Consider the following 21,366-nt stretch of genomic DNA (forward strand, 5'->3'; position numbering starts at 1 on the left):
GCTGCTGTTACTCCTGTGCTACTGTTGTTCTGTGACTGAACACACCAAGGAAGGCACATGAGGACACTTGGAAGTAGGGGTTTTCTGAAAAGTGAAAGGGTCTTCCTCTTCCCAAGTCTGCCACTGTTATTGGGGGTACATTTGAGATTGTTATTGGTGGTATAAAATCATTGTTTGCGCAAAGCACGAATTTCCTGCTCTTCCTCTCTATGCAACTTCTACCATTTCTACCCTCAGCACACCTGACTCGATATTTTTATCCTGGCTGAGGCATGTGGAGTTGTTTTGAAGGAGGCTTCAGAGCCAGCTGAGCCCGACTCAAGTTCCTGTACCAAGACGAAAAGTTGTGTAACAATTGATAGAGATTCCCTCCTGCCAACCTGACTTGGATGTCTCACTTTTGCTCCTTTCCAGAGGCTGGATGTTGTGGAAGAGAACTCAAGTTCTCAGTACATCTTTGACACTGGCAGCAGTATCTCCCAGTGGTAATTTGCAGTGAGACTTGTTACCCTTTGAAGACTGAAAGAAGCCACAAGGAATGTCAGCAGAAAGAACTGGGTACTGTGGCATCTGATTAATTACAAGCGGTTAAAGTACACAGGAATCAATCTTGGAACGGTCAAGCTTTTTATACATATTGCTGAAGTCTAACTTCTAGGAAAAATGCATGTGTAGGTCATGGAAACATTAAATCTGTGCTAAATGGTAATCAAATAAATCTGCCATATTATTGTATTAAGGCTATTTTGTGCTACCTTACTAATACTGAAACATATATTAAAGTTAGCATAAAATTAATTTACAATCACCTCACTTCAGCAGACGCAAAGTAACAGCCGTTAGTAAATAATCATGAGCAAGGCCCAAATGGGTATGAGATAACTGAATAGAGTGTGCAAAGCTATTCCCACTAGTGGCACGTCAGACTAAGACAATTTAGTATAAAGTAAAAATGTCCAAGAGTAAGGCAACAGAGGGGCCTCAGGGAAGCATGGAAAGTGGAAAGACCAGTTGGGTGCTTCTGTTCACTCATTTTCATATCAAAAGATTGTTGTTGCCATCAAATCCTTTCTTAGAAGCTAAGACTTTTTAGAGGGTGACAAGTGAGAGGGAGAAGAGGAGCAGTAAAGAGGCTGAAAAAGCAGAGAACAGAGTGAATCCAGTAAACCCTGAATCCTCACAAAACTCATGGTACCATTTGGCCAAGAAAGCTCTGTGGAACCTATTTACAGAAATTAATATCCCAGCTGAGGGTTCTCAGGCACTTGGCTGCTTCCACCCAACAGAGAGTTTTTTCTTCAAAAACAACCCCCAGAACCAAAACCAATTTTAAAAATCCTCAAAACAAAAATAAAGTTGTATTATACTGATTTACTACTGCTTGGTCACTGTGAATGCTTCAGGCCAGTGCTGTCTGCCACTCCTTACACTGCCCTTCTCTCCCCTACTTTGAAAAAATTACTGAGCTTGGTCTCCTTGCCTGAGAAATTATGAATAAGGTGGTGGAGGCAAACAGAGGAATTTACTGCTGCTGTCAATTACAAAACTTGGCACCCCCAGCCTGAAGGGACTTGGGTTTAAATCTGTGAGGGCTGAATGAGCTGAACACAAGCTAAACCAGAGAGAGACTCATGCTTGCAAAATGCATAGAAAACTAATGAATACACAGGAAGCCTCAGAGTCTGTGGCACCATCTAATAATAACCCGCAGAGTGGGACCCCATGTCCAGTAACTTCCCTGTAGCTCAGTATGTTGCATTTCAAATTTTGTATGAGAATGCTGTACACGTTTAACCAGCTACTCCATTCCACTCCCTGGAGATGTCTTCATTTCAGTGGTAAATGAGGTGTTCTCTGTTTATAGTTTATGCAAAAGTTTGTACAGTGCACTGAAATGCCCTCCAACCGAACCAGCCAATAATTGATTCATATAAATTGGATATTGTAATGGGAAGCACACAATACTGTGCAAAAAAGAACATATTGCTCCACAACCTTAAGAAAGATTATCAATACCCTCAATTACTTTCATCCTCTTTTCCAGTAATCCATCTGGGTAACCCCTGTGTTACGGAGATTCATTTGTTGAGTTTAATTTCCATTACTGCAGGTGTATGAAGGCAGAACAATAACACAGCACAGAGAGTGAAGGTCCTTACCCCACAGAGACCCAAGTCAGAATGACATTTGTGGTCACTTTTGATATAGTTCTGGTCACCTGTTTTACTGTCAAACCGTAGAAGAGTAATTGACTGTTGTCTCCTCCTTGCAGAGTTAAAGGATCGGTTGGCCAGATTGTGAGACCGAAAATTAGCACCTGGGGACTCTGTTACCTGAAATTTAAAGATCTCAGGTCACTTGGTCTGAAAGATGGTAAAGCTGAGGAGGAGAAAAAACCAAAAAAGCAACTGGCCAAAATTGGAAAAACGTATTGGAGCTGCAAGAGTTTCTAGAAAACTCCCTGCTGCTGAGAGGGTTGCTTGTGTTTAACCACAGACAACAGATTTTTCAAAACCGTAAAATATTTAAAAATCCTTTTGGAAAGCATACACACATCCCTAAACAGATAAAAAAAGGTAGTTGTGTCAATCCAGTGTCTTGTTCTGGAGTCCCTGCACAGAGGGCTATGAGAGCATTTGCTCACCGTTGTGAATTGAACCACGCAGTAGATGCCGATGATGACGAGGCCGATGATGATGGAGGCCACGGCCACCCAGAGCGCATTGCGACCCAGCCTCTTGGAGCCTTCTACGTCCCCTTGGTTGTAACTGTTCAGAGCCTGCAGAGGGGAAACAGGGAATTCACAGTTCTTCCTTTAAAACAGAAACCTGTTGGCAAAGCAGCATGACAGCTCTGAACTAACAGAACAAATCAATGTCCGCTGCCAAGGTAAGCAGGGAGGCGAGTGTTCTGTTCCACTCATTTTCAGTACCTTTCCTTGAAGCTACACCTCTTTTTTTTTTTCAGTGGTGAGGCTTTGTTCATATGATGCACACCAGCATAAAACCTGTCAAACCAACCTCCACCCACTTGCATAAACCAGTGGCTTTTACCTTTGGAAATAGTTTTGTAGTATATATGAATTATTAGTTGGCCACTTCACCAGCAGTGAGATAAATTCTTATGCTTTATAGGACTATAAACATAAAAAAGAGCATAAATAGGCTGTATTTTTAGAGAAAGTCTCAGCAAAACTTAAAAAAGCATACTAATTTCCTATTTTTCCAATCTTCTACTTTTCCAAACAAAGTCTGAAGAATTAATAGGTAAGTTTGCTAGTGGTGGGAAAAATACAAACTGAAGAAATACAGGTCATCTGAACAAAACATCGGAGTGCCATCCTCATAGGCTAGAAATTGTGCTCCTTTTCATTTCTGGAAGACACTTATAATTATTATTATATCCATCCCGAGGTGTGCATCAGATATACTCATATTACCTCAGAGACTGGAGTTTCTCTCTACCCACCCATGACTTAGCAGATCCTTTACATTCATTACATGCTCAGATTGCAGTTTGTGATAGGACCACTCTAACCTTCTAGGCTTTTGTGAGATAGACTGTAGGATTTTCTGAATTAATTTTCGGTTTAACCAAACCATTTTTAAAGAAAAAGATTCAGTGAATGACAGTGAAGTACTGTAGTGCACAAGTCTAAACACAGCTCGTAGTAATTTTTTTCCCAAGAATGAGATGCTATCAAAGCCTTTTTTAATGGGCATTATTCCTAAGAATTGTTTTGTAAAATCATGAGGGTTTGAGTTCATAAACCATAACACAGAGTCCAGATTTCTTGATCAGATTGCACTATTGAACTTAGTATACATCCTCAAGGAATCAGATTAGTCATAACATGGGTTTTAGTATCTTGTATATATTTCAGGAAGTATCAGAGAAATGGGAAGAGTAGGGTGAGAAATATGGGGACCTGATCAAATGAACTGTTCTCTGGACTAAAGAATTCAGACTGTCTCTAGAAAATGACTGCATGAGGTATCACCAAGTGCTATTTTGAAAGTTCTTCAGGTATAAATCACTTTTTGCAGCAAACACAGAACAACAGACTGAAGAGCTGGAACTGTGGGGAGCAGGAAAGGGATGAAGTTCAGAGCATACCAAGCATTGCTGTAGAGCCATTTCTCCCAAGCAGAAAAGCAATGAGGGACATGATGCCTGTGTTGTGTCAATTAGCGAGCACACAGAGCTAATGGGCTGGGTGCACTTGTGGTGTCAGCACTGCAGGAGCATCAGTCCAGACAGTCCCAAAGCAACACAGCCTGTATTCCTAGAATTGCATCTTAAGGATAAGTGCAGGTACTTATTCTCTGGTGTCTACAAAAGGCTGAGATGCTGATGCACTCATGTCCTTAAAGAGAGCACTGATACATTTCTTCCGTTCCTGGAAGCCCACATGCCTAAACATTTCCCTAGTTTATGTCCCCAAAGAATATCACTAATACCTCTGCTCTGCTGTCAGATTTCTTTGAGGTTGGCTGGTGGTGGAGAGCACATAATGGGAAAAGAGGGAAGAGATGGAAATGAGAGATGGACACGAGCACATGGTCAAACAGGACAGTGCCACCCCTGATCCTGATACAAAGCGGGGACTGGCACAGTCCTCTCACCTAAGCTATTCCACTGGCCCCAGCAGTCCTGGCTGCAGAAGAGCTTTCTCAAAGTATGTTTGGGAAGTCATTAAAAGGATTATGAGAACAAACATGGCTTGGCTTGGCCTTGAGCAGACTGACCTCCTTCTGTCTCTGCCAACAACCACACAGAGAAGCACCACAGACACCTCGGCCCTGGACTTTGTGCTCCCTCCCCTCTTATCAAAGGACTCCCCTTGCATGGCATCTACAGAGGGGTTCTGCAAACACCATCAACTCAATTCTCCAGGCTTGTGGTCTCAAAACTGAGACAGAGTTGTAACCAAGACCTGACAGCACCAGCTTGCAGGTCTGGGCCATTTTACTGATGTATTTAGGATGTTTGGAAAATGTCCATGTGATTTCTGCAGGTACTGCATAAATAATTCACCATGCAGACTTTAATAAATAATTTCATTTTAATACAAATCCACGATGAAGAGGACAAAAACAGCATTAATGATAAAGAATAGGATTTGGGAGATACAGGAAGGAGACCAAAGTTTCTGTATGAAAAGGTTTAAATTAAACAAAATAACTTAGATAGGATTCAATAAAAAGTAAGAGGTTTGAGGGAGTGGTTGGGGTCTGATGCAAAGCTTTTTGAAATCCATTACTTCCATCTGCTTCAAAGGGCTCCTGGTCAAGCTTCCAGTTTTCAACATTAGACAGACATAACATCAACTGTTAAAGCCTTAAATGTTACATCTATTTATTTCCAAGAGCTAGGAACAATATTGAGAACACAGCATCTGTTACATCTATTTATTTCCAAGAGCTAGGAACAATATTGAGAACACAGCATCTGTATGAGACATTTGGTCTGTCTGACTTTTAAAACAAATTTCAGCCCTTTCCAATCTAACACCATATGATTGCTCAAGTTTCTGCTACCTTGCTTGCTATGAAGTCATAACATAAATTAAAGCCACAGTTCTGCAGCTGTTTATTTAATTGAGTAATCTCAGTGACTTCACCAGGTTCACATGTATCTATTTAGAAAACATTCTTATTTCAACAATAAAGTGACTTGACTTCATGTGAACAGAAATGTGCTGAGTTAGCTATAAAATATTAATCCCTTTTTATGTGTATTTTCTGTTCCACCCTCTCAGAGCACTAATCATGGTGAAAACAGAAAGAACACTGAGTTACTTCAAAAATCTTCCTTTACATCTCTTACAGATCTGGGCAGACCAGACTGAGGTTCTCTGATCAGCCTTTTCTAGGCTCTATAAGCCAGGCTGGGTGAACCTTATTTGGCTGTGCCTGGAAAGGAGACACTCTCTAGTTCAGACCTAAGGAAGAATGAGACCTGCTGATTCAGGGTGACTCCTCACTTGTAGGAACAGTGCACAGGGAAACACAAAGAAGAGGGGGGACTTGGGGAGAAATTCAGAACAGGCAAGTGCTGAGCAGGACACATGAAAGGGGAGTTTGCTCTGCAGAGTGTTGTAGAGGAAAAACAAAAACTTAGCAGTTTGCAAAGGCAAGGGCAAAATGCAAAAATGCCTTAACAGCAGCTGCTGAGCCCTGTTGTTTAACGTTCCTGAAAATTAAATATGTTGTTTAATATTCCGAAAGTGGGCATAGGCTGACCCATATGGTGTTAGATATCCAGGTACCTACAAGTTACCTAATGAGGGATGTATAGATAATAAACTCTGCAAGTAAACTTTCTAACTACAGAAACACTGGTCACTCTGCTGGTCACTGACCTGGCCGCAGCCAACACGATGCCCATGGCTCATTAGGATACCAATTAGAAGAGGTGACTCCCTGAGAAAGCAAGGTCCATCCTTTCCTGTCCCCACAAGTTCCACCACCCTCTATTTTGTTGTCTCTGCTTAGGGAAACCCATATACAGACTGAATCCAACAGCAACAAATGCAGACAAAGAACTTGTTACTATCAGAGGCAGATGAGCCAACATTGTCACAGCTTGACCACATATGTTGTTTGAAGCATAGAAATGATTAAACAGAAATGTGTCAACAGAACGAGGGCGTTTGGAGCAAAAATCAGTGAGAAATAGCTTTGGAGAGACTGTTTGGAGGTTGCTACAAATGTAAGGCCCTATGGAATTACAGGACTAGTCTGACATAGAGATCTTTGAAATAAAGACAGCTGAAGGGGGGGGTACTGAGAAAGGCCAACAAAATGTGTTCAACTGTCAAACCTCAGTGCTGGCATTGAAAATATCCAATTCATTTCCCAGAGTTATTCCACAGCCTCCCTCTGGCTCTGATCCCATGAGCCAGACACAGCCAGTCCACCCAAGCCTGGTCTCAGACACAACTGGCAGTTCACTGGGAGCTCTTTGGGTTCACCACTGCAGATAAGGAGCCAAAGAGCTCAATGGCACAGTGCCTACCCCCAGCCTCACACCAGAGAAATCTCCTGTGCCACATTAAGTCTCCTGACTTGGTACCTGCCCCCACACCCTGATGCCTGTGGTTACACCTGTATGAGAAAGAATAGGGCAAATCTGAGCAAGGCATCCCTGGGGCTGAGTGAGCCAACTGATGGCTCAGCAACATGACACAGCTGCTCAGCAATGATCCAGCTGCTGGAAGTAACAAGGAGCAGAACTGATGGCATCTGGCTGGGACTGCAGAAGGGTGTTGGGAACAGTGATCCTACAGCCAGGAGTCCTGGGAAAAACAGAACTCCATTTGCCAAAAATGCCGAGCAATGGTCACCCCTGCAAGTGGCCAGTGGCTCATTGGAGGAGGGCTCCTGTAATGCCAATATAGCAACACACTGATGCCATTAATGTCCATTCTACCAGCTCTCCTCTGACCCCTGCCATGAGAAACAGACAGGTAAGGAACAAGGAAAGGTTATTATTGCAATAAGGAGAACTTGCAAAAGGTTTATTCTAAAAATAAAGTAAAGGAGGTAAGATCTGTAACGGTGAGGTTTGAGCCTTCAAAGATGAGAAAGAAGTGAGGAAACCAGTGCTGGAGTTGTAAATGGGGCAGCAGAAGAGACAGAAGAGACTGAAGACAAATCTGTCATTTATTTTGCGGGTGTGTTAGAGCCCAGACTCTACTTTTAGAGTGAAAACATTGTCTGAATTTAGAACAGTTAAGGAGGACATGACACAGGTACACAGGGTGCTGAACCATGCCTCCTCTAGAAGCCAATAGGACTTTTAGGCCCATTTTAAGAAGTGGAAATTTGTAGAGAATCCACTTGTAGGGGTCTTTAAATCTGACCCAAGATCTCCAGCAAGCTCTGCGCACTGTAAAGGTATCTTCTGTAAGAAAAGCAAATAACCCTCTCTTGTATCTCAGTGTTAACCCTTAGCAGCTCCAGCTGAGAAAGGGAGGGAGGATGCTGATCCCAGCGGAAGTGGAAATAAAACCAGCACAGGCTAAAATGCAGAACTTGCAGCTGAGGATAATGCAGCGGTTACAGGTTGCAGCTTGGAAAGGCAGGGGGGTCAAGCTGTGGAAAAGAAGTTGGATGTGTTATTTTTATGGGAAAGGAGACGTTTTAGGTAGGATGCTGTTGAAACAGAAGCTGTTCACAGGGGAAGTTATTGGTCTGGTTTTTGTTTTGCCCTGTAAGTGAGTGGGCAGCTGAGACCTGCGCAGGCCGTTCAGCATTCAGGAAGTGCTCTTCCCACCCTGGTTCCTACATATCCCCTGGTAACAGTTACTGATGCCTGAAAAGCCTTCATGAACTTCAATGAGGCTGTGGGTGGAGATTTCTCCATATGGGGTGCAAAAATCTTTAGAGGCCAAATTCTGTCCTTGACAGTTAACTTCTGTACAGCCCCAGTACCTTGATGAAAGCACTGTCAGAGTGAACAGACGCTCATAGCCCCAGATCATCAGCTCTCAGTACTTTATATAGCACCCTCAGTGTCCATGGACAGAAAGCATGCTGAGTACTAGCAGAGCCAAATCTTCCCAAAATAATGAAAAGAGATTATTGTATAGTTAAGGTAACAACAAAGAAAATAAACACAGAAGGAAAAAAAAAAAAAAAAAAAAAAGACAGCTAATACTTAACTGCAAGAAAAAGACTTGAACAATGGTTTTGGAGTTGTAGTTTTCAAACTTCAGCAATGTGATTTCTCATCAATCTTACTAGTTTACTAGTTTTACAAGAGTATGTTTGGGGATATTTTAGACATAGTTAGCTAGTCTTATACTTAATTGCAAAAAGAAATAACTACATTTTTACTTACCTTCTCAGCTTGGCTGTCAAAGAAAAGGATGAAAATACACAACATGTTTTAAACCTTTTTCAGCTCCTAAACAACAGAAATACATTGCAGCATTACTGATAACACTGATCATGTATATGACTGGAAAACTCTGGATTTGGCTCTGCAACTTTTAACTCAGAGAAGGAGATTCTGTTCCAACAATCCTTTGGAAGTTACCGGGATTGCTGGGTTATTAAGGACAATGAGTATCAATTACAAATTGTAGGAGTAAGGCTGTTCTCTTAGTGTTTTGATACTCAATTTACATGGGCAATTGCCAACAACCCACAATCATTATAATTGCCTGTATTATTCTAGTAAATAGTATCAAAGAACCTGTTTACTGGAAAAAAAGCACTCCTATTATATTTGATTAGCTAAAGCGGACACCAAATCTGATTTCTGTTCTCCAGCTGACACTTTCCCACAGATACTGTCTGTGTCCAGTTCAGCATGAGACTTAGTTGATATAAGAAACCCCATTAAATGGAATAAACCTGCCACCTGATAGCCAGATAGTGAAAACTTGTTGGAAACTGCATTTCACTCCACTTTTTCCATTGCTTCTGGGATAACTCGGTGGACCCCCTGCCCGCGCCTGCTGGTGTTCCCGGGCTCGCTGCCTCACCCAGTGTCCGCAGGCTCCCGGGACAAGCGGCCCAAAGGCAGCTGGATGCCCCTTTCCCTGCCGGGGCTGGGGGCGCGGGGGGCCGGCGGTCGCCCCTCGGAGCCCAAGCTGGAGGTGCTACTCACCATGACGGCGAACACGAAGGCGACGATGTTGATGGGATAGGCGGGACAGAAGCAGGAGAGGATGCTGAGGAGCAGGTAGTTCTTGGGCCGCGGCTGCGGTGGCCCGTCGGGCAGCTCATCCTCAATGTTGGTCTCCGGGCTGTTCTCCAGAGCCCGCTTGATGTCGGCGCCGGCGGGGAGCGCGGACATGGGGCTGCGGTGCGGCGGGCGGGCGGGCGGGCGGCGCGCAAAGCCCAGCGCTCCGGGCAGGCGGGACCGAGCGGTGCCGAGCCAAGGGAGCCGCCCCGGGACGGGGCCGGGCGGGGCGGGGGAGTCTGCCGCGGGGTTTCAGCGCGGGGCTGGCTTCACGGGAAGCGATGGGAAGAACACCAAGCCCAACGACGCTCGCCAATGTTTCCAGCGTGGAGTCCCCGCACTGCCCCTGCCCGGCCCTGGGAGCGCCCCGGCAGTATTTTCACAAAAACTGGGACTGGTCCGGCCTTTTCGGAACTTTTTCAGCGCTTCCAGTTAAAGGACTTAAGCCGAGTTTGCGTAACCCCCGGGAGAACTGCGCTGCGTTCTTAAATTCGCATTTCCAAGTGTCTGAGCTGCTTCAGCAAGGGGGGTAAAGCCCGCAAAGACATTTCCTCTCATCTGGACTGAATTTGCCATCTCCTAACCCCAGCCTCTTGCTAAACTTAGCGAAAGCGTTGAAGAGCAGCAGAAAGTAACGAACTTAAAGCATTATGGTCAATTTTTTAGCAAATGATTCAGTCCTTACTGAACATGACATCTGCAAGGTGAAATCCACTTTGGAGGATGCACGAAAGGGAGCAAGGAATGGAATATTGTCTAAAACCTAACATGTGGGCAAAACCCCCCAACCAACCACAAAACAAGTAAATAAAGGTCTGCTTCCATCATGATTTTCAAGGTGGTGAGGAAAAATATGGCAACCTACAGTCAGAAAGGAATAGGCTGATTCTGCTATTTGGTATTAGAAAAACCTTCACACCTGTATCAGCAAAATGAAGACTTCTGGTCAGATGAAGGCTGAAGTTGAGATTTTGCTCTCTCTGGCTCTTCCTGAGAGCATTTCATTAATTAAAGTTACAAAAAATAGTAGGGTGTGCTTACAACTTTGTGAATGAGACATTTTTATCCCTGGGAGTTTTGCAATAGACTTGAATGGAGCCAAAGTTTCCGTGTTCTGGATGTTATCCTACAAGATGTAACACAGTAAATACTTTTATAAGGAGTAAAGGTGCAGTATTTTCACTTTCACAGACAGTAATCATCTTAGCTGCACTTCTGGAATATAACATGGAGTGGGAATCTGCTGATCTATCAAAATGTCAAAAGAAAAGGTTGTACATCTTTAGGAAAGAGTAAGAAAGACCAGGTTCCTTATGCTTGCCAACGTAGCCATTAACTTTCAGGCACAAGCTCTGTGCAGCTGTAAAATCTCTGATCTGTTTGTTCTCAGGGGACTTTAAACACAGTCACCAGACAAGCACAGAAAAAACAGTTCACATCACAGCACACAATTACTGTTGGAGTTGATTTCAGTAGGGATGGAGTCCATATCCTCTGCATAGCAAGGGATCAGCACCTTCCAGGGCCACTCAAGCCTTTAATCCACAAGTCCACATTCAGGAACCATTGTAATGGCTTAGAGTTTGGGTTTTCCTGCTGGTGGTTAAAGCACAGTTACATAAGAACCTGTTACCAGGGTCGTGGCTGAGAAAATCCAGCTGCTTAGGGCAGTTTGAGCCATCCAAGGTGGACATTAACAAGGACAACAAAAAGCTGTGCAAATCAACTCTGCGGAGAAGGCAAAGTTGTGTGCGGAGATCAGCCGGGGAAACGTGACCCTGGGCTGTGAGGAGAGGATGTAGATTCTTACTGTTTAACATCAGACATTGAAGTTTAGTGCCTTTCTAGGGGACCTCAAATAGAGAGTGATTTGGAGACTGGCAGTTACCAGTCACATCAACAACCTAAATCTTTCTCTGAGGACAATGAAGTACAGGTAGAATTTGGGCTCTGTTAAGCTGGACCATGTGAATCCCTTCCCAGGTCTCTCAAAGACACAGACCTAAGAGTAGAACCTGGTGTTTATTGTGTGTTTCTAGAAACTGTAAAGTTTAATTGTCAAATGAGGCTGCTAACAGATACTAATGGATTGCAGAGAAAGCAGGAGATAGGAAGTGGTGAGCTATTCAGGGCCAATTTGTGCTAATGAGAGCTCATTAAGAGGTTCTTGAGATAAAGGTTCTGTCCAGAGGCAGTTAGTGTGGCTGAATTTAGTGGTTTGTGTAGAAGATGGGTTAAAATCCATGAATTATATCCTGTTGGGACAAACGGACAAACCTGATTAAATTTTAAACACCGCTGACTTGCAGCCGCTTACTGAGGTGAGGAAAAGGAAGGATATCCTCAGCCAATAGTTTGGTTTCATAAGCTGCAGTGAGGGAGGGTAGTTACAGTCCCAAGAGCCTCGGAGAGGTTGTAACCTCAGCGGGAAGAACCATTGCGCTGAGACAGCTCAGCAGAAAGCTGTGAAAGTGATTTAAGAATGTGAACTGAGAGTTTTAAGATATAGTTCCATGAACAACCATAAAAATAGCCCTCCAAGGTAATGAGCCAGAGTACCCAATATTGCTGCTTACAGCCTTGCACTTCATGCTGAAATTTGAAAGAGGAACTGATCACTCTGCACAGAGCAGGAATATGAGGATATGAGTAAGATCATGGAAAAATTGCTTATCATGATGGGCAAAGCAGATGGGCCAGAGACATGACTTTTTCAAAATACTTTTTTTTTTAAAGGTCTTCACCTGATTTCACATGCTATGGCTTGCCACCAGGATTCCTTGTATGGCAGAATAAGGTCTCTCCACCACATTTTTTTGTATTTCTGGCTGGTAGGACTCTCCTCAAAGGCATGTTCACAGCTCACAGGGGTCCTGGAAAGACGTTCCAGTGTCTGTACACAAGTCCACATAAAGACCAAAAATGGTAGTTTAATGCCCAGAGGTTCTTTGGGACTAACACGTATGTCCAGACATGAAACAGTAACGAAGGGCACATCAGGGTCCAAGCTGAGTTCTACTTATCTGAAAAAAAAGTACTCTCACCATCTTCCAATGTTTAGCCATGCTTTTGTCCTTCCTGAGAGAACAGCAAACCTCTCCCTACATTCTAAGGGAAGAAAATAATATAAATTGGAAATTAGGTAACTCAGTGCCTAAAATTCTCATACTGCATCCATTGCACAGTAATTTGAAGTTCTTATGTACTTCAGCACAATATTTCATGATAGTAAAATCCATCCCTGTTTTAGAGGAAAGACCATGGGGTTCGAATTATGCATACGCAGCAGGGCTGCTGCTTCTGTCACATAGCTCAGTATAACACTTCCCTTTACCCAAAAGGGGGATCACCTGGGACACAAGAGGTTGGATGGAGGCCTCCCAGATTCCAAAAAATAATATTTTGGCTTGGTTTAGTAAGTCGTTGTACAGAAATATTCTGCAGGGGAACAGGGGAAAACTGATCTACCCTTCTCTTTTCAAAACCAATTCTGTATCTGGTCATTCTGGTCTTGCCAAGCCTGTGGGAACCTCCCTTCTCTGCTGGCTGTCCACCCTCATGATTGCCAGGCCACTTAGCAACACTTCCCAAACTCAGGGACTCTGGCTATGAAGGAACAAACCCAGAGCTGCATTATTGGTTCTTGGTCCTATGAAGTTATAAGGAAATCTGTGTCACTTCAGCAGCCACTGGAGAAAAAATGGCTCCCTGTCTGTTCCCAGTCAGCACCACCAAGTGAACCAGTGTCTCCAGCTTTTCCTCTTTGCACATCTACTGCTAAATCAGTCCTTTCCTTGGTACATTTTGTACATTTTGGTGTCCAAATTTGCTTTGCACTGATAGGTTTTTGCTCAGATGCCTCTATTTATAGTGAACTGAGGTGAACTCTCTTTTTAACTTCTGCCTGAACTTCAGCTGCAGAAAACATTCTATTCCACCCCCCTCGCCCCCTTTTTTTTCCTGAGGTATTAAACACAAATACCTCCACAATTTGGTTTTTTTAAGTTTTGTTTACTGGCAGGCTTTGGAAAATAGCCATTATTCTTTTGGTTTTAGATGTTTTGGTACCTTTTAGCTGCTCTTCAGGTGATTATATTGTTTGTAAAGTGAAGCTTGTAGATAGAAGCATTTTGTACAGACATTTTGAGAGCACTAAACTTACTTAAGCCTGAGAAGAAAAGAAAAGGAAGGGGAGAGATTTGGGAGGCTGCTTAAACTACTTCTCATTTGGTAATTCCAAATAAATATACGTATCAAATTATTTGTCAACACTATGCAAAGGAAACAGCTCATTATTCTGCTTTTGAAGTGGACAGAGTTTTATATGTGGCATATTAAACAGTAGAAAGTGTAATGACTGCAAGGATGCACATTCCCTTCCTTAAAAATTATGGATCAGGACAGGTTTTGCTGTTGTATTTCTGCGAGTGTTACTGAGTCAGCAATGGCTGTGGGGCTTTACTCTGTACACTGATGCTGTCACAGGTACTGTGAGAGAGATGCCTTTCTTAGTTTAAACCAAACTTTGCAATTTTACCCTTGCAGCTGCAGATTCCCATTTTTCACTGTGGGCCACAGCTGAGGGCTGTGGCTTTGGAAACACCAAAGATTTGTGATGAACTGTTAACTTTGGTAAATTATTCATGGTAAATAAATATGTGACCAGTGAAATGTTCAGATAAAAATGGAAATTTCCTTCACAGTCTGAGATTGCTTTTTCATTCACTGATAACATTCTGAAGTACTATCACCATTTGAAGTCAATAAATAAGTTGATTGTGCAAGCCTGCAAGAGTTCAAACACATGTAAAGATGTCTTTGGGTGTTTTCCATGATCTGTCCTTTTCCATTCTGTCTCCTGGCTTCTGACCTATCTGATTAAGTCAGATATCAACATTAGAGGATCTGTTCCAGCAACTCAGACAGCACTGGGCACCTGCTCAGTGCTGTGGTTGACCTGTGCTGTGCTGGGAGGAGCCCTGGTTTCATCTCAGTGCTCCATTTTCCTGCAAACCAGTTCATGTTCTTGGAAGTTTTTCTCCTTGTGAATGGCAAGACAGTTTGTTGTAGCACTGAAAGGGCAGGATTTTGTCTTACCTCACTTTAATGCTCTGAAAACAGAGCATCAAATCCCAGCTCAGTCAAATTTCCTTCAGAATCCATGTGGATTAAACTACAAGGGAGTTTAATAGCAGATACCTCCTCATTTTTATGCTTCTTTTAAACTGGACACCTAATTTTTCAGATTTCCTGCTATGAGGATTCATTTCAGATGTGGCTGTTCAATGCAGTGCTGTGAATTCAGCCTTTTGGAAACATTACTGAACATTTATTGTCTATGAGTTCATGAAAACATTTATAACGAACTTGTTAGTTTAAGAATTTAAACAATTTTGCCAAGGTGAGTGGGATTTGTATTATCAAAGAACTTACAAACTGATTTGTAGTGGCAAATATTGGAAGATTCCAATCTATGAATCTATGAACATTCCAACATATGAATGTTTTTCATAAATTCAAGTGTTTATGGAAATATTTTGGGGTTATTTAATATTATTTCATATTCCATTAATAAAGGTATTTGACACAGACAATGAATTTAATTAGTTCCCACTCCACAATCAGCCTGGAATCTTTTCATGGACTTCTCTTGATCAGCTCCAGCTTCACACAACACAAGCAACAGGCAGACACAGGCAGGGCTGTGCACATGGTTCTGTGGCTGGACAAGGCCAGTTATGTTACAAGCAGGATAAGTCTTGAAAGGTTAAGTACACCCATTAGGGAAAGTTTGTGTCTGGACTCAGATCTGAACTTGTGGGATGAGCTGAATACTAATTGTTCTATAAATATTTAATATACCTGGCACTTTCCCTTGTGTAGCATCCCAAAGGAATCATCTTTCCTTCTCTCACACATACACACCCGTACTCTTCTTTCATTAAGGGTTCCCAAATACAGTAATTAGAACAGTCATCAAATTTGCATCTGACTGATCAACACCATTCCAACTTTATTTCAATGTAATTGCAGTGGCCTCAGGTGCACTGGTGAACATGGCCCAGGGTTCAGGTAATTATTATATCAGAGACCATTTAATGAGGAAAAAGCAAGTGAGAAACTTTCTGGGATAGGAACCCACCAGGAAATAACCTGCTTGTAATCATAACAGGACCTTGTTCTTTTTCCTAATTTATGCATTACATTTATCACAATTAAAAAAAAAAAGTTTAAATGCACAAATTCAATGTTTACTTTTGTCCTGTGATACCAAGACAAGCTGCAGTACAGACTGGTAAATAATATCCCAAAATATTCTGTTTTGGGACAGAATTGCTATGCTATGCTCCATGGCTGTCAAAAATCCAGGTGCACTGTTGTCACAGGGCAAAAGCTCCTTGGAGGGCTATAGAGGGTGTAGGAACTTGTGGATTTCCGTGAGGATGAGGGGCTTTTGGTCCCCTTTAGCTATAGAAGCTGCAATTGTAGAGAAAGATTAACAGCTCCTTGCCCATGACTGAGGATTCTGACTGCCCACTGCTCAACCCCACAGTGCTTCCATTCTAAATGGTTGTCTTGTTTAAAAAATTCAGTATTTTCCTTTTACACTTCATGTGTGAGAAAATCTGGTAACTCTCATGGAATTTGTGGAGGGCTTCCAAAAAGGTTCAACAACTTTCAGCCTTTGCTCATGCCCTGGATTCTTTTTAGAAGCCTGCAGTAATCAAGTCTATTTTTTTACAGGAGCAAAAGCTTGGTTTTCTGTCATTTTTCTCTCAGCTACTTATATTATGTGTGTCACAGTTCCTCCTCTTTTCCTACAAGAAATGGGAACAGCTGGACATTGTGATCTTCCTGCCACACTTTTAATGCAAAGTTTTCATTACAGAATATGTGTATTTCCCTTAGCTTCAACCTGCCCTCTCTGTAAGCATGGTTTGAAGAGCCATAGGTAAGGAACAGCAGCCTTTGAAAGGCAAGGATTTGCTGGAATATTCTGAGAAATGTTCTAATGAACTCTCTGTGCAAGACAACGTTTTGATGACTGTTACAGCAACCTGGTCCTAGAAATAAATTAGATGCTGGAGCTGTCAACCATGTTCTTTTAAAAATCCACTACAATTTATGGCACAATGACCAAATCTGTCATATAATAGTTGGGTGTAATTTACAATGTAATGTACTAAAATACAGCCACCCTAATAACAAACCATATAAATCACATGGGAAAGAAACAACCATTTGCCAGGGAAAAAAAAGAAAGATGTCAACAAAGAGAAGAGGATTTCTTTTCAGCCTTCATCTACTTCAGGGTCTAATCTTGCCCCTGTGAAGTGCACTGCAGGAGTCTGGATCAACAATGGAAAATCAGAATCTTGAAAACAGACATTATTAATCAGGACTGACACCACTAAAAATAATGCTATTGTCTGGGGCTGATGCAGCCATCAACCCAAAGCCTGCAGGAGGTTTGTGTAGCTGGAGCATTCCAGCTCCTTGGGGAGGCACGTTCTAAAGGGAAAGAGTTTCAAGGTTGCTGTGCTTTGTGGAAGAGCGAGTTTTTCCCTTCTGGTGGAACACACCCTTTATTTCCCTTCTCAACTGCAGAATAATCAAGGATCTGACTTCTGCTATATCAGGTAGGTCAAAATGCATCAACATCCTCTTTTTGATGTTCAGTGACAGATGATTAAGAAGAGTACAAGAAAAAGGGCAATTTCAGAGTGTTTCAAGCCCTGGTACCTCCTCCCAGCTCCCAGCTCCTTGTGATCAGCTGTTCATGTTTTTAAATCAACAAAATTCAGCTTGGGGCACCTGAGAATTCTTCCCAGCTGTATTTGGTCCCATCTTTCTGTCTGTGATCACTTTCTTGTTATGGTGGGTCAGTTTTCCTATTGGGAAATGTATTCTGTGTGTAGGTTTGTGGCTACATGCACTCAGTTACCAGATCAAACTGCTGGTTACAAGATCAGTCATAGCACTTGTAATAATAATATATTCCGATTTTGCAGTCATCAATACTCATCAGGGTCAATAAGAATCTTTCCACTGACCTTAACAGGAGCTGGAGCTGATCCCAAATATCCTGGAGTTTGTTAGCCTGAGTTTTTATCTCCTGCAATGCTACAACAGTGATATTTATTAAAACTTAACAGAAAGAATCGTTGTTATTAGTGTGCCAGGCTAAATATAATTTCATCTCTTTAACGTGCTGGTGTGGTACCATTAATTTAAAAGGCAGCAGAACAGAGTGGTGATAAATCTGAAATTCTGATTAGGAAGATGCACCCCAGTTTCTGAATACCCCTACAATGACTTTTCTTTCCAAGAAAACAGCCTATCTCCAAGAAAGACAGAGATGTTTATTTTATAATTCCTAATTATAAGATACTGCTTTTTTATATTCAGTATAAAACACAGAAGGACTATTGTTGATATAATAGGGTGGTTGGCTTTTTTCCACAATGGTGAAATCTTTCCTAGGAAAAGATAATAGAGATGACAATTTCAGAACTCTTGCAAAGCAGAAGGGAAGGGTGAGTGCTGAAAGAGGCATTACTTACCCTTTCAATTGATGAGTTTTCCTGTAGCACTTGCCAGCCCAATATCCAGGAAATTCTCATGCAACCATAACTTTCTGCCCAGTGATACCCAGACAAATGTTCTTATTTCAGTGTCACAGGTGAAACCTGAGGAGGGAGGGGTTTGGGTAACACTGGGAATGGACAACAGGAAACAGTTCATTGTCTGAATGCCCTCCAGAGCATCAAGCAAGTGACCAACCCAAGTTTTCATGGCTTGTTTTGGCTAATGGAATTTGTTAATAACTGGTCCATTAGCTGAAATTGTAGAGGGTCAGAACAGAATGGGACAAAGGAGGAGTGGACAGAGCGCTGATCTGAGCAGCTCCATCACATGCTCTGGTGACCTTTAGTGAGCTGCTTGGACTCTTGGTGCATCTCCAGGTATTAATGGGTTACTTTGAACCTCCCTTGCAAGGGTCTACTGAAATGGACAGTCTAAGACTGTGAGATTGTTCATGGAAGTATTTGGGAGAATCCAAAATACCTGCAGGAGAAAATGCTCAGAAGTTTGAAAAGCCCAAATCCTCTTTTATCTGGGTATTGGACCTCTTAGTGTTTTTTTTCAGTCCTTTAAATTACTTGAGTAAAGCTGAGGATCTTGCCTGAAGAAACTAAGTTTTTCAGGAAGCAGGAAAAGGAAAGCTGCTATTTTGCTCCAGAGGAGCTCTTTGCAACCTCAAAGTAAAAGAAGCAGAAATTTTTCATTATGCTGATGCTGGAGAAGAAAAAATACAATCTGTTTTCTTTTTAGAGGAGAAACCCCTTATTAGCTGGTGGCAATAGGAGAAAGAAGAGCCATCATCAAATAAAAGCATAGATAAGACATAAAACCATTAGGGACTCCTAACATTCACATTGGCATCCTGCTCTGGGAGCTCAGAGAGCTGCTCAGACATTAGCTAATTACATTTGGCACAATCATCTCATCTTACATGCAGGCAGACACATTAGGTCTTCTCCTTAGCTAGCATAAAGTTTGGATTTTGGCAGAATGGCTCATGCCCTCCAGCTGAGGACAAACCCCTTTGTTTCAATTTTTTATATGTAATGAAATTTCACAAACTCTCCCTACAGTTCCATACAGTGAGGAAGGACCAAGATGAAGGTTCCACCCTCTGTAACCACAGTTCAACCAGGAGCTCCCAAGCTGCTAAATTAAGATTTCTTTTTGTTGGCCACAGGGTAACACAACAGCCCTGACAATGAAAGTTGACCCAGATCATGGTGAAATGATCCCAGAAGAGCAGCAGAACTGGGGTCCTCTCAAAACCCATTGAGGGCTGCAAGGAAGTTAAAAGATCAGAAGGAGACCTGATAATGTTCATCTGGCAGAAGCACTGCAACTGATTTCTCTGAGCACCTGATCAGGCCTACAGAGTTTGTGGAGGGAGGTTCTTTGACTGGATTTTGAGACGGAGGAAAAGAAAAGCATGGACAGGGGAAAATATGATTTCTTCACCTGTACAAATGCTAATTTATCACTGCCACATATAGAATGAGAAAAGCAGGAGCACAACAGAACTTTAAGAACTTTTCTTTAATGTCTGTAAGTCAAAGAATCTGTGTTCTTGGTTCTTCTCCCTGAGAAACAATTACCTCTTGATAATGAGGGGGGACAAAATAAGGCCATTAATCAGTAACATATTACACATCAGTGATCTCTGTGCTCACCTGGCCTTATTTCCCCTTATAGTGGCTGAAGTATCAATAGCATTTGTCCCCAGTGGGCCCTCTGGAAGCTTTGACAGGCAAGGAAGCAGCTCATTAAAATCATCAGCTAAGAAAGTCACTGGGTCACCAATTCCATCATCCGGCAATTGTGACCCACCAGGAAATACACATTTGAGCCCAGACAGGTTCACAAATATCACATATTTATCACTGTCTACAAGTTCAGGGGTGTCATTCTACTGTCTTTCCCTGCAAAGTGATGGCAAGCATATGCTGAGGTAATCAGGGAAAAATATAAAATTTACCTTCAGCTGGAAACCTGGGAAATGCATCTAATGATGTTTGACTTTTCAATACTGACATTAATAAGGCAATAATTGATCCATAATCAGGAAATACCTACAGAATAAACTCAATGCCAAAAAAACCCCATCTGAATTACCAAAACTAAAATAATTAATTAAAAAAAAAAGAAAAAAAACTGGCTTAAATCTTACAACTACCCTGTGTTTGGGCTATTTTTTATAAAGGAGATCTAAAATGAAGAAAAGATAGAAACAATGCTCTTTAGATATGGAAATCAGCATATCTGCACTGAGTAGATGCTTCTTATACTGTAGGTATTGTTAGAGGAATGTTATAAAACATCAAGACAAGACAGAGAGTCTGATATGGACATGCTGGGTACTAAACCTTTGCCTTTGTAAGGCATGATAACACTAGATATATGTAAAATGCAGAATAAGCTGCAGCCTGGGAGAGATTCCTCTTCATCCCACAGTCAGAGGAACAACTGTGATGAGAACACCAACAATGAGGTGGCATCATTGCCATTTTGGTCAGAGGTACCTGGTTACACTGCACAGAGGTAAATGCTGCAAATGTGCTCTCTTCCCTTCCTTATGTCCTTCCTCACCTGCCAATATCTTCCAGAACTACAAGAGTTCAGCCCAACTTAAGATATTGAGAAGGAGCTGTTGGTTTTTTTCAGTGTTGCTGAAGCAAAACAAAGGTATCTGCAGAATTCCTGGATCAGTGACAAATGACAAAACCTGAATAGCTCATGGATACAGCAATCCCCCCTCCAAACTGACAGGAGGCTGAGGTCCCCCCTCTGCAAGGAGAGGGGACACAGCTCAGTCCTGCATTGGGGCACCCCCAAAGTGTTGGGGGGTGACAAAGGAAGGGGGGAAACTCTCATCCATCAGCCTGACGGGTCTGGGAAGTCCCATGGGACCCACAATGCTCCTAGTGGCTTCGGTGAAGATATTGGAGAGGAGGGGGTCCCCTGGGTGGAGAATGGAGGGGGGTGTTTGGGGCCAGGCCCCCCACAGCTCCCAGCATCACCTGGGGACACAGGGGGACCCCATTCCCATCTTCTGCTCTCCCCTGTGTCTTGTCCCCAATGATGGCA

The 21,366-nt window shown here is 42.4% G+C and overlaps 1 protein-coding gene across 1 annotated transcript; it reads right to left on the bottom strand.

Annotated features, from left to right (window-relative positions):
* Window positions 1-1,079: 1,079 nt before the first annotated feature.
* On the bottom strand, window positions 1,080-9,810 carry TMEM233 (transmembrane protein 233). Its single transcript, XM_069031349.1, has 4 exons — window positions 9,622-9,810; window positions 2,645-2,779; window positions 2,160-2,333; window positions 1,080-1,133 (listed from the first exon to the last, which is right to left on the bottom strand). Exons 1-4 carry the CDS (start codon window positions 9,808-9,810, stop codon window positions 1,080-1,082), a joined length of 552 nt encoding a protein of 183 aa, XP_068887450.1.
* Window positions 9,811-21,366: the final 11,556 nt, after the last annotated feature.

Source organism: Aphelocoma coerulescens, chromosome 15, assembly GCF_041296385.1.
Source record: "Aphelocoma coerulescens isolate FSJ_1873_10779 chromosome 15, UR_Acoe_1.0, whole genome shotgun sequence".
NCBI lineage: Eukaryota > Metazoa > Chordata > Aves > Passeriformes > Corvidae > Aphelocoma > Aphelocoma coerulescens.